The sequence below is a fragment of the Antechinus flavipes genome, chromosome 4, assembly GCF_016432865.1.
Source record: "Antechinus flavipes isolate AdamAnt ecotype Samford, QLD, Australia chromosome 4, AdamAnt_v2, whole genome shotgun sequence".
In the NCBI taxonomy this organism is placed as follows: domain Eukaryota; kingdom Metazoa; phylum Chordata; class Mammalia; order Dasyuromorphia; family Dasyuridae; genus Antechinus; species Antechinus flavipes.
The window spans coordinates 168,045,320-168,058,116 of NC_067401.1; the positions used below are offsets into that span (position 1 = coordinate 168,045,320).

The 12,797-nt window shown below is 35.6% G+C and overlaps 1 protein-coding gene across 1 annotated transcript in view; it reads right to left on the minus strand.

Moving 5' to 3' along the window:
• CCDC40 (coiled-coil domain containing 40) overlaps window positions 1-12,797 on the minus strand; it is a 91,775-nt gene that overhangs the window by 35,048 nt on the left and 43,930 nt on the right. Inside the window, exons 11-14 of the mRNA XM_051995431.1 lie at window positions 9,122-9,365; window positions 8,572-8,754; window positions 7,081-7,326; window positions 5,472-5,685 (exon numbers count right to left, since the gene is read on the minus strand). Of these exons, the coding sequence (XP_051851391.1) occupies window positions 5,472-5,685; window positions 7,081-7,326; window positions 8,572-8,754; window positions 9,122-9,365 (887 nt within the window). The remainder of the gene's footprint in view (window positions 1-5,471; window positions 5,686-7,080; window positions 7,327-8,571; window positions 8,755-9,121; window positions 9,366-12,797) is intronic.

Sequence of the window (12,797 nt, forward strand, 5' to 3'; positions counted from 1 at the left end):
ATAATTATCATTGGCATTGTTATGGAAATGAAGCACAATGAAAGAGAAAAATCCACAGAGTGAATTCTTACAAGTGAGTGTCAGTAAACATCTAAAAAAGAAACTTTCAACCAGATATTTTGGAAGCTTTGACAGCATGAAGAATATAGGGGGGGAAAAAAAAGAAAATAGATAATTATAGGAATCTTGAGTCAGAGAATGACTCTAGAATAAATAGAAAGAGAAGAGAGGTAATCTTTTTGGTGAGAAGTGCAAAAATGGAGATTTTAAAACTAAGGAACAGGACTAGCTCAAGGGGAGGAAAGGAAGAATAAATATTAAAATGAGAAGAAAGGATAAGGAGAGCTAATGGAACCAGAAACTCAAAAAAATGGATTAAAATAAAGTAATTAAGGGAACATAATACTGTTTTTACAGCAGAAGACGGAACTTGAAACTGAAAAACTGCAACACAATATTAATGCATCTAGGTTAAGAAGGTAAGTGATTAAGTGGAGAAAAACGTTTTGTATTAAATTTTTCTGATAAGGAATTTGAACCCAAGATATATAATTACCATATATATATTATATATGTATTTTATGCATATATACATATATGTAAACAATTTATATGACTAATAGTCATTTCCAATAAATAAATGAAAAAAGTATATAAACAAACAATTCTCCGAAGAACTTCAAAGTATTAAAAACTACATGAAAAATTATACAAATCACTAATAATAAGAGAAATGCAAATTCCAACAAAGTAGAGGCTTCACCTCATAGCCTGCAAATTGGCAGGGATGACCAAAAATGGCAATATTCAATGTTGGAGAGGTTGTGGAAGGATAAGTACACTAACACATTATTGGGGGAGCTATGAAATAAAAACCATTTTGGAATATAATTTGGAATTATGCAAATAAGGTAACAAAATATCTATATAATTTGAATCACAGACTATATTACTGAGATTATTTCCTCATGGAAGCCATTAACAAAAAAAAGTCTCTTCAAACTCCAAATCACAGCAACAGTTTTTGTGATAGCTAGAGTTAGGAAGACTCGTCTTTCTGAATTCAATGATCTCAGATGTTCACTGGTTATGTAATCCTGGGCAAATCACTTTGCTTCAACTCTTCATCTATAAAATGAACTAGAGAAGGAAATGACAAATCAATGTAATATCTTTGCCAAGAAAACCCCAAATGAGGTCACAAAGAATTAGACATGATTGGAAAAAAATTGTACAATAACAATAGCAATGCAACAAAATAACAAAAATTGGAAAATAAATAGATGCTCATCAATTGGGGCATAGCTAAACAAACTATAATATGTGAATATGATAGAATATTACTATGCTGTAAGAAATGATGCATATCTGATACATTTTTGGTGGAGTTGTGCACTGATCTTGCCATTCTGGAGAGCAATTTGGAACTGTGCCCAAAGGGCTATCAAATTATGCATATCTTTTGATCCAGCTCCTGGGTCTGTATCCCAGAGAGACCTTAAAGGAGGGAAAGTGATCCACATGTGCAAAACTGTTTGTGGCAGCTCTTTTTATAGTGGCAAGAAACTGGAAATTAAATGGATGCCCATTTATTGGAAAATGGCTGAATATGTTATATTATATGAATGTTATGCAATATTACTGTTCTATAATCATCAGCAGGATGATTTTAAAGAGGCCTGGAGAAAATTACATGAACTGATGCTAAAAGAAGTGAGTAGAATCAAAAGAACATTGTACATAGCAACAAAAAATTGTGTGATGATTAACTCTCATGGATGTGGCTTTTTTCAATAATGATGTGATTCAAGGCAAGTCTAATAGACTTGTGATGGAGAAAGCCATCTGTATCCAGAAAAAGGATTATGGGGACTGAATATGGATTACAGAACAGTATTTGTACCTTTTTGTTGTTTGCTTTCTTTTTTTCTTTCTTTTTCATTTTTTCCTTTTTGATCTGATTTTTCTTGTGTAACATGATAAATGTGGAGATATATATAGAAGAATTACACATGTTTAATATATATTAGATTGCTTGTTGTCCAGGGATAGGAAGTGGGAGAAAGGAGGGAGAAAAACTTGAAACCCAGGATTTTGCATGGATGAATGTTGAAAACTATCTTTGCATGTATTTTGAAAATTAAAATCTACTATTAAAAATTAAAAAAAGAAATGATGTATGTGATGGAAAGATTTATATAAATTAATGTAGAGTAAAGTAAACACTCCCAAGAAAACAGTATATATATATATTAACTATAACAATTTAAATGCAAAGAATGTCATATCCCCAAATCAAAAGAAAATGTAACAAAATTATAAACAAAAAGTTTATAAAGGGAGATAAAGAGATATGAGAAGATATCTTCAACAAACCCCTCTATGGAAGTAGAAGATCTACAAGTGCCTCACATTGCACATATATTTTTGCACTTTTCCAATAAATTGATCAGTTGTGCTGATCTTTTTTTTCTCTTTTTTCCTTTCCAGAAAAAATGTTATTGTCACATGGGATGGCTCTTTGGGAAGGGAAGGGGTATAATACATGGGATACTACAGTTAAGCAGAAGATAAAAGGAAAGACTTATTTTAAAGGGGAAGGTATTCTTTATATAAGATTGCATGGTATAATTTTAATATGATGACATATAACCAGATTTAATAGAAATTGATTGTATCTTTAAATAAAGTTTAGATGCAGCCACAATTTACCAGGATAGCCCTCAGCAATGATCTCTGTATTAATGGAAGTCTTAAAGTTTCACTGTATAGATGTTTCTGTGATACTGCACTCACAGTGAGATAGCATATTAATTACTGTTAACTTTTGAAAACCAAGTTGCATGCAAAGGAGAAACTATAATTTAGAATCATCTCAAGTGTAAATATTCCATTTGTTTTAACAGCCTGCATGTCTGAGATATAATGAAAACAAATCAGTGTGCCCTTAGGGAAAGAGGAGCAGTTTCAGACTGCTGATTTCCCCAATTCTTAAGTTTACTCTTCTATGAAATATTTTTATTTCTAGACAATACCTATTTTAGATCCTCCCCAAATTACCTGGATGCATTGAATCCATGCTTAGATCCCAGACAAATAACCTAGACTTCTTCAAATCCAAAGTTTATTTTCTTGGTCAGAGTTCAGACACCTATTTACCTTTTGAAAATTTGTCCAGATGACAAAGTGGTTTTCCAATTCTGGTCACCTAGACTCAGTCTGGATATTTATTCTCCTGAATTATTAAAATAAGGAGTGCCCCTTTGCTGGGTCACAAGATTCCCTACATGGTGTGTAAAGCTACATAAGAAAAATCAGATCAGGGGCAGCTAGGTAGTGAGTGGATAGAGCACCAGCCCTGAAGTCAGGAGGATCTGAGTTCAAATTTGACCTCAGACACTTAATACTTCCTAGCTGTGTGACCCTGGGCAAGTCACTTAATCCCAATTGCCTCAGCAAAAAAAAAAAAAAAAAAAAAAAAAGAAAAAAAGAAAAATCAGATCAAAAAGGAAAAAAATGAGAAAGAAAACAAAATACAAGCAAACAACAACAAAAAGACTGAAAATACTATGTTATGGTCCACATTCAGTTCCCACAGTCCTCTCTCTGAGTGTAGATTACTCTCCTCATCACAAGATCATTGGAATTGTCCTGAATCACCTCGTTATTGAGGAGAGTCAAGTCCATCAGAATTGATCATTGTATAATCTTGTTGTTGCTGGGTATAATGATTTCCTGGCTCTGTTTATTTCACTTAGCATTAGTTCATGTAAATCTCTCCAGGCCTCTCTGAAATCATCTTGCTGACCATTTCTTATAGAACAATAACATTCCATAATATCCATAACTTATTCAGCCACTCTCCAACTGATGGGCATCCACTCAGTTTCCAGTTTCTTGCCACTACAAAAAGGGCTGACACAAATATTTTTGCACATGTGGGTTGCAGGGAGCTTTTCTTGCCACTTTGAGAAAAATTGGTTTGTGAGCTAATGAAGTTTTGTGGTCTTGCTTATCATGGCAGGGTTTGAGGAGTGCCGACCTAGCAGCCAAAAGAATATCAGACCAAGTAGTATATTTTCTGTCCAAATTAACAAAATCTCTCTAACTTATTCAGAAACTTGATCAATAAACAATGTAATTAAAATAGCAGACTTTTAAAGTCTTTCCTGAGCTCAATTAATCCAAATCTATGAGCAAAATTAACCACAGGCAAAATTGATTCCATAACTCATAAGGACCTTTTTAGGAAAGTAGGTCCTCCATTAATGTCAAAATAGAGGACTTAATTTATTTTTTAGCAACTATTAAAATAATTTTTTTCTTTTCTTTTTTTAATGGTATTTTGTTTTTCCAAATACGTGCAAAGATAGTTTTCAACAAAAAGGTGAATACCTTTGCAAAACCTTGTGTTCCAGATTTTCTCCTTCTCTTCTCCTTTCTCCCCTCCCCAAGACAGCAAGCAATATGGTATAGGTAAATGTGTGCAATTCTTATAAATGTATTTCTTTATGCCAAATCAAAAAAAAATTAGATCAAAAGGGAAAAAATACAAGAAAGGAAAAAATAAGCCAACAAACAACAACAAAAAAGTAAAAATACTATGTTTTGATCCACATACAGTCTTCATAGTTTTCTCTCTAGATATGAAATAAAGAACTTTAAAAGAAACGGTCACTGGGGTTTGGGAATTAGATGTCCCCCTACTATAGAATGAGTGGGTAAGCATTAGAAATATAAGCAGAACTTCTAAGAATTGTCGAATAAAACGATATTCAGTGGATAAGCATTTATTAAGCACTTACTATGTGCCAAGTAGTGTACCAAGCACTGGGGATACAAAAAGAGGCAAAAGACAGTCCCTGACTTCAAGGAGCTTACAATCTAGTAGGAGAGATGATATATACAGGATATATTATATACAAGCTATATATAGGATAAATAGCAAATAATCAATAAGGAAGGCACTAGAACTAAAGAGGATTGGGAAAGATTTCCTATAGAAGACAGAATTTTAAGTAGGACTTGGAAGAAATTAGGGGAGCAGCTAGGTGGCACAGTGGCTAGAGTACCAGCCCTGGTAATTAGGGGGAGTTCAAATTTGGCTTCAAATACTTGACACTTAGTATTTGTATGACCCTAGACAAGTCACTTAATCCTGATTGCCTCAAAAAAAGGATAATAATTAGAAAGGCAGTCAATTTCAGGCAAGGGAATTCTTTATTCCCTTAGCACTCTGAATTTTTATATAATGCTCAAATTAGGAAAGGAAAAAACACAGGGAGAGGGGAAGGGACATTCATCAAGGAGAGAAGTTAAAGATGCATGAAGGTTACAGCTTTCTGAATATAGAAAGCAGGATATCTCATGGCTCCTGAAGTCTTCGTATTTACTGATTCCAGGACTGATGGAAGGTAGTGTTCGAATATGGAATTACTTCTATTTAGCCTGGTCCTATAAATAATACTTACTTTCTATCCGCAGTTTCTTTTGTTCCATGATTGTTAACTCCTTCTTAAACATGTCCACTGAAGCCAACTGATCCTCTCTTTCGTGGGTCAGTTTGACAAGATCTTGCTGTAGTAGAAGCCACTTCATCTGAAGCTTAAGGAGTTCCGCATTATATTCATCTATCAGCTTGGTCAGTCTTCCAATTTCTAATTCAACTGGTCCTAATTCTTCCCCCTGAATTAGAAATGTTATTTTGATAGTGTCTTGTGAAGCTTTTTGCACTTTAGAAAATAGATTAGAGAAGTTTCTGAAGTTGAGTGCAGCATTACCTAAGAGTGTGTAGCTTTAGATTTACAGAGTATTTTTATCAGGAGCAACTCCAAATGTTTAACGAAATGTAGTTCTTACACCTGTGACCTTGACATATTTTTTACCATGTTTCTAACCAGAATCCCAGCCATATATTTCCTGTATATACTCTGATCCCTCTGAGGCTATTCCCCTCAATATAAAATCATGTTCTGCTGGGCTTGAAGGGACAGATACTTTCTACATCTCCTGATTCTAGGGGTCTAGGGCATGGATTTCTAGCACTATCATTCATGAGGCTCCACTAGTGCTTCTTGTTAATAACCAGTTAGTGACTTCAGTTACCTTTTAGCAAAGACATTTTATAGTAAGAAGCTGATACAATCTCCCTAAAGCCTGGGGCACATTCTCACAGTTCTATGGGAAAAATATACTTCAGACAAAAGAATACAATGATAGTTAAGTTGGTTATATATGCGGCAAAGGGATATTTCATAAGTCTTGACCCATTCTTTGGCCATGCTCAGGTTTAAACATGCTCTTTGAAACCATTTCCCTCCTTGGGTGACTGACTTTCTGAATCTATTTGTTCTCAGTGTATCACTCTAATTTTGGTCTGGTTTGGAGTCTCTCTGATCTCAGCTAGTTGTATTTCAATGGTATAGTCAATGAAAGAGAGAAGGAAAGGGGAAAGAAAAAGAAATTTCCCAGCAGTAATTCCCTCTGAGAGGTTTGATTCCAACGTGGAAAGAGAATTCTCAACCCCTAAACTGGTCAGCCCTCAACTCACTACTGAATTGTCCCAGCACTAGACTGGCCCACTGTTAAAATATGCTTATTTACTATCCTCAGAGGCATGATTTGCTCTTTTAGTTAGCCAGTCAGCTGTTTCTTTCTACTGGCCCCTGGACCCAGATGGCTTCGGAGGGGAAAGTGAGGCAGGTAACCTTGCCCAGCCTTCCCTCACTTAAATCCAATTCACTTGCATGTCATAGTATCACTTCCTTGATGTCATGGTCCTCTTCAAAAATGAAAAATATCAGCAGCAACAATAAGAACATATTGATCTAATAGAAGAAGTTTACATTTCATAAAGATATCATCATTAAAGTCATCTTATTTACTCTTTTAAAAATTCCATTATTTGTGATTATATTCTGTAATTAAATTAGTTGTTGTGGAGGTAAGGAGAAGAGAAAAATCATTTTCCTCCTCCCTTTTACTGGAAAGATTTCAAGGAGGATTTAGGTTTCTCCTTGGACCTTTCATATCAAGGAAAATGCTGTCATGGCTAGCCAGACCAGGATCATAGATTCTTACCCCCAAATCAGTAACAATCTGATCCACTCTCTTGTTGAAAACATTAATGAGCCCTTGCTTGCGCTCAATCAGTGTCGTTCTTCTAGCAATTTCATTTTCACTGCTGGTGATGAGGTCATTTATCTTTTCCACTTCCTTGTCCAGCTTTTTGAGTGTGTCTTTATGTTGTTCTTTTCTGATATTGGTATTTGTGATATTAAGAGCAGTCTGTGCAATGTCTCCATCAATTTTGGAAAGCTGTGTTATCTGAATGTTTAGAAGGGAAAAAAAAGGAAAAATTATATTTCCTAAAATTATTGCTTTCCTCTGTAACAACTTCTGAGAAGTTATAAATGAATATGGGCTTTCTCATATTGTTTAACTCATACCTTCTCACTTTACATCTGAATGTTCAACCACAGAAATTCCAAATACATAACCAGGAGATGACCCACCAATGTCCTTTTTCTTATAATGTTCATCTTAAGGATGAGTAGCAAATTTTGCCCCACGAAAGACCCAATTTGTCAAAAACCCAAGGACCATTTCCAGTTTATATCCAGATCAGTAAGTAGGCCTTTCACTATAAAGCAAGAATCCTAGAAATTGAAAAACATAGTTGACATTTGGTTCAAAGAGTACTATATGCCTGGGACCAAATGTCAGTATCAGATAGTTTGTCTGATGGACCGCAAGAATATTGTAGGCCATAAGGAGAACAATGGAGGATGTATCCTCACCACCATGGTCTATTCCAGTTCGGATGCTCTGATTTCTCCACTGAACAATGAACAACAATTCAAAGCCCAAACTTTCATTAGTATAATTTCAACTTTATTAGAGTCAAATTGATTTACAACTCTAAAATATCCTATAAAGAAATACAAGGGCAAAATAGAGATATGACAAAAACAACTAAAAGATCTGAAGATATGAATCTCTATGTTAATCTAAAGGGTGATATAGTGAAAATAACTTTGGACGTAGATTAGGTTTGAATCTGTGTCCTGATACTCACTACTTGTAAGTGAATGTCCCAAAAGTGTCAGTACAGTTAAAGTTTTAACTTTTGGGACTCACTGTATGACTTAAACCTCTCAGTTTCTACAATTTGTAAAATGAGGGAATTGCACTAAATAATCTCTATCTTGGCTTTCAAGTCCAGAGCCCTCTCAGACCTCAAAGTAAACACTATCTACTAACAAAGTAAAAACTAAATACTTTTGAGCCATCTGACTGATAGCTCAAAAGATAATGTATTACATAAAAGACAGACAAAAATAAATGTTGGTCCCCTTAAGGCATGATGTGGAATGCAGCAAAGGCAGCAGGAATTTAGACATTTTAATTCCAAACCAAGCAAAATGAGATACTTGAACTGGGCAGGATGTTAGCGAGAAAAGCCCTTGTGAGATGGCACCACCCTTCTTGCCTATAAAGCTGTAATGCCAGCGCAAGATGAAAGGAAAGATGCTCCCTAAGCTGCTGATGATTTGAAAAGAATTGCCTCACCATGTCTGTCTTTTTCTTCTGAAGCTTAGTTGCTAGGTGATGGAAATATTTGGTCATCTTGTTGGACATCTTCTGATCCTGTAGCATCTCTAGGATGCTATTCTCCTTGTTCTTCTTGTAGTCCAACTCGTTTTCTATGTTTTGACAGATCGTTTGCAATTCATTTGTGCATACCGCCCGCTCCTGGTGAGAGAGAGACAGAGACAGAGACAGAAAGGGACAGACATAGAGACACAGAGACGGAGAGACAGAGAGAGGGAGAGAGGAAGAGAGGGAGGAAAGGAGAGAGAGACAGAGAGAGAAGGGGGGGGAAGGAGAAAGAGGGAGGGAGAAGAAGAAAGAGGGAGAGAGAGAGGAGGAGAAAGAGAGAGAGGAGAAGAAAGAGAGAGAGAGAATAAGAGAGAGAGAGAGAGAGAGTAAGAGAGAGAGAGAGAGAGAGAGAAAGAACAAGGTAAGAAATGGAACCATGTTGCCAGATATAGGTTTCAAGTACTCATAAATGTCAGTTTCTTGACACCCAAATATTCCTGCACTATGTTTTGTGACATACCGAATAGGCTCTAGTGTAGGCTTCTTCAGTACTATGCAGTGTCAGGGTATAGGTGGTGAACTCCTTTTGCAGGGCTTCATGCTTGGACATGCATTGGGATATCAGCTTCTGGTTAACATTAGTATCATTCTCAGCACGATTTAAAATGTTTGCCAGGAGTTCATTTCTTTCTTCCTCTTTCATGATGGATTTTTTATAAGCTTCAATTTCACCATCCATGGATTTGGATTGATGCTTGGAATCTCTGTGGGTAGGAAGAAAAGAGAGAGTGAATGTCAAGATAAGTAATTTTTTATATAAGTGTACTTGACCTGAAAGGAAACCCATTTTTACAGAAAGTAGTTGGATATCTTATTTGTAAATGATACCACTATGCCTCCAATTAGCAAAAAAACAAACAAACAAACAAAAAAAACCATCTTCTTCTCATGTCCAACCTGGAAGTTCAGCACTTACTCATAGACCAGACTTCAGGCTTATTAACATGGGAAGTTTAGACTGCTCTTTGATCTGGGTCAGTGCTTCCCTCTCTAAGTAATTTGGTAATCTCTCACTCCCAAAGATATAACTGGTGAGGCTGTTTTTTTTTTTTATTTTAAATTTTAATTTTTAGTTCCAAATTCTCTCCCTCTCTCCCTTTCCCCACCCATTGAGAAGGCATGAAATATAACACCCATTATACATATGAAGTCATATAAACATTTTTCCATAGTAGCTATGTTATTGGGGGGAGGAGGAAAGAAAGGAAGAAAAGAGTTTAAAAATACCTCAACCATGCTTCAAGCTGTACTCAGAGTCTATCAGTTCTCTCTCTGAAGGAAGATGGCTTTTTTTTTAAATCATGAGTTCTTTGAAACTGTCATGAATCATTGTATTAATCAAGAGTTGCCAAGTCTTCCAGAGTTGATTATCATTACAATATTGCTCTTACTATGTACATTGCTCTTTCTCCTGATTTTGCTCACTTTACTTAACATTTAAATCTTCCTAGGTTTTTGTGAAAACAACCCCTTCGTGGTACCTACAGCTGATGCCATTTCCACCATGCCTTGTACCACACTCCCAACCTACCTCCACAACAATGTTTATAGGCCTTATTTCTGTCTTCCCAAAGTGCCATGAGCTCAAAAATAATTCAGTGTGACTTTTTGTTGCTTTTTCTAGGTCAGGATTTGATCTAGTGCTTTCTGTGGTCATTTGATAGCAGAGTTTTTTTTATTATTAATATGCATTACTTTATGAATCATGTTGGGAGAGAAAAATTAGAACAAAAGAAGAAAACCACAGGAGAAAAAAAAAAACAGGAAAAAGTGAACATAGATAGCATCTGTTGATTTACACTCAATCTCCATAGTTCTTTTTCTGGAGGCAGATGGCGTTTTCTATCCAAAATTCATTGGGATTATCATGGATATAACAGAGGTTTTAAAGGAAGTTTGGCAATTGTGACCTTTCATTCAACCACCTTGATTCTACTCCAAACCCAAAATGTAAAAGCTGAACTCACTACAGGGACCAGTCTCTTTTGAGGCAGTTCCTTTGTTAAGATACAAACAGTATCAGCTCTCATTTAGACTTCTAACAATGGGGAAGATGAGAGGATATCTCCCCCCTTCCCTTCTCTAGGAGCAGCTATACAAGCTATAAATACATGGCAGTAAGACTGAATTTTCTGGGATAAGCCTAACAGTTGACCTTAATTCCAATGGGACAGCATCTTTTTTTACTATTTTTTTATCTTTATTTAATAATTACTTTATATTGACACTCGTTTCTGTTCCGATTTTTTTTCCCTCCCTCCCTCCACCCCCTCCCCTAGATGGCAAGCAGTCCTTTATATGTTGGATATGTTGCAGTATATCCTAGATACAATATATGTTTGCAGAACCAAACAGTTCTCTTGTTACATAGGGAGAATTGGATTCAGAAGGTATAAATAACCCGGGAAGAAGAACAAAAATGCAGATAGTTCACATTCGTTTCCCAGTGTTCTTTCTTTGGGTGTAGCTGCTTTTGTCCGTCATTTATCAATTGAAACTCAGGTCTCTTTGTCAAAGAAATCCACTTCCATCAAAATATGTCCTCATACAATATCGTTGTCGAAGTGTATAATGATCTCCTGGTTCTGCTCATTTCACTTAGTATCAGTTCATGTAAGTCTCGCCAGTCCTCTCTGTATTCATCCTGCTGGTCATTTCTTACAGAACAATAATATTCCATAACATTCATATACCACAATTTACCCAGCCATTCTCCAATTGATGGGCATCCATTCATTTTCCAGTTTCTAGCCACTACAAACAGGGCTGCTACAAACATTTTGGCACATACAGGTCCCTTTCCTGTATTTAGTATTTCTTTAGTATTTCTTTGGGATATAAGCCCAATAGAAACACTGCTGGATCAAAGGGTATGCACAATTTGATAATTTTTTGGGCATAATTCCAGATTGCTCTCCAGAATGATTGAATTCGTTCACAACTCCACCAACAATGCATCAGTGTCCCAGTTTTCCTGCATCCCCTCCAACATTCATCATTATTTTTTCCTGTCATCTTAGCCAATCTGACAGGTGTGTAGTGGTATCTCAGAGTTGTCTTAATTTGCATTTCTCTGATCAATAATGATTTGGAACACTCTTTCATATGAGTGGTAATAGTTTCAATTTCATCCTCTGAAAATTGTCTGTTCATATCCTTTGACCATTTATCAATTGGAGAATGGCTTGATTTCTTATAAATTTGAGTCAGTTCTCTATATATTTTGGAAATGAGGCCCTTATCAGAACCTTTAACTGTGAAAATGTTTTCCCAGTTTGTTGCTTCCCTTCTAATCTTGTTTGCATTAGTTTTATTTGTACAAAGGCTTTTTAATTTGATGTAATCAAAATTTTCTATTTTGTGATCAGTAATGGTCTCTAGTTCATCTTTGGTCACAAATTTCTTTCTCCTCCACAAGTCTGAGAGATAAACTATTCTATGTTCCTCTAATTTATTTATAATCTCGTTCTTTATGCCTAGGTCATAGACCCATTTTGATCTTATCTTGGTATGTGGTGTTAAGTGTGGGTCCATGCCTAATTTCTGCCATACTAATTTCCAATTATCCCAGCAGTTTTTATCAAATAATGAATTCTTTTCCCAGAAGTTAGGGGCTTTGGGTTTGTCAAACACTAGATTGCTATAGTTGACTATTCTGTCTTGTGAACCTAGCCTTTTCCACTGATCCACTAATCTATTTCTTAGCCAATACCAAATGGTTTTGGTGACTGCTGCTTTATAATATAATTTTAGATCAGGTACAGCTAGGCCACCTTCATTTGATTTTTTTCATTAATTCCCTTGAGATTCTCGACTTTTTATTGTTCCATATGAATTTTGTTGTTATTTTTTCTAGATCAATAAAATATTTTCTTGGAAGTCTGATTGGTATAGCACTAAATAAATAGATTAGTTTAGGGAGTATTGTCATCTTTATTATGTTCACTCGGCCGATCCAAGAGCACTTAATATTTTTCCAATTATTTAAGTCTGACTTTATTTGTGTGGAGACTTTTTTATAATTTTGCTCATATAATTCCTGACTTTCCTTTGGTAGATAGATTCAATGGGACAGCATCTTAAGAGGATAGGGCACTGGACTTGGAGGCATGAAGACCTGGTTTCAAACCTCATTT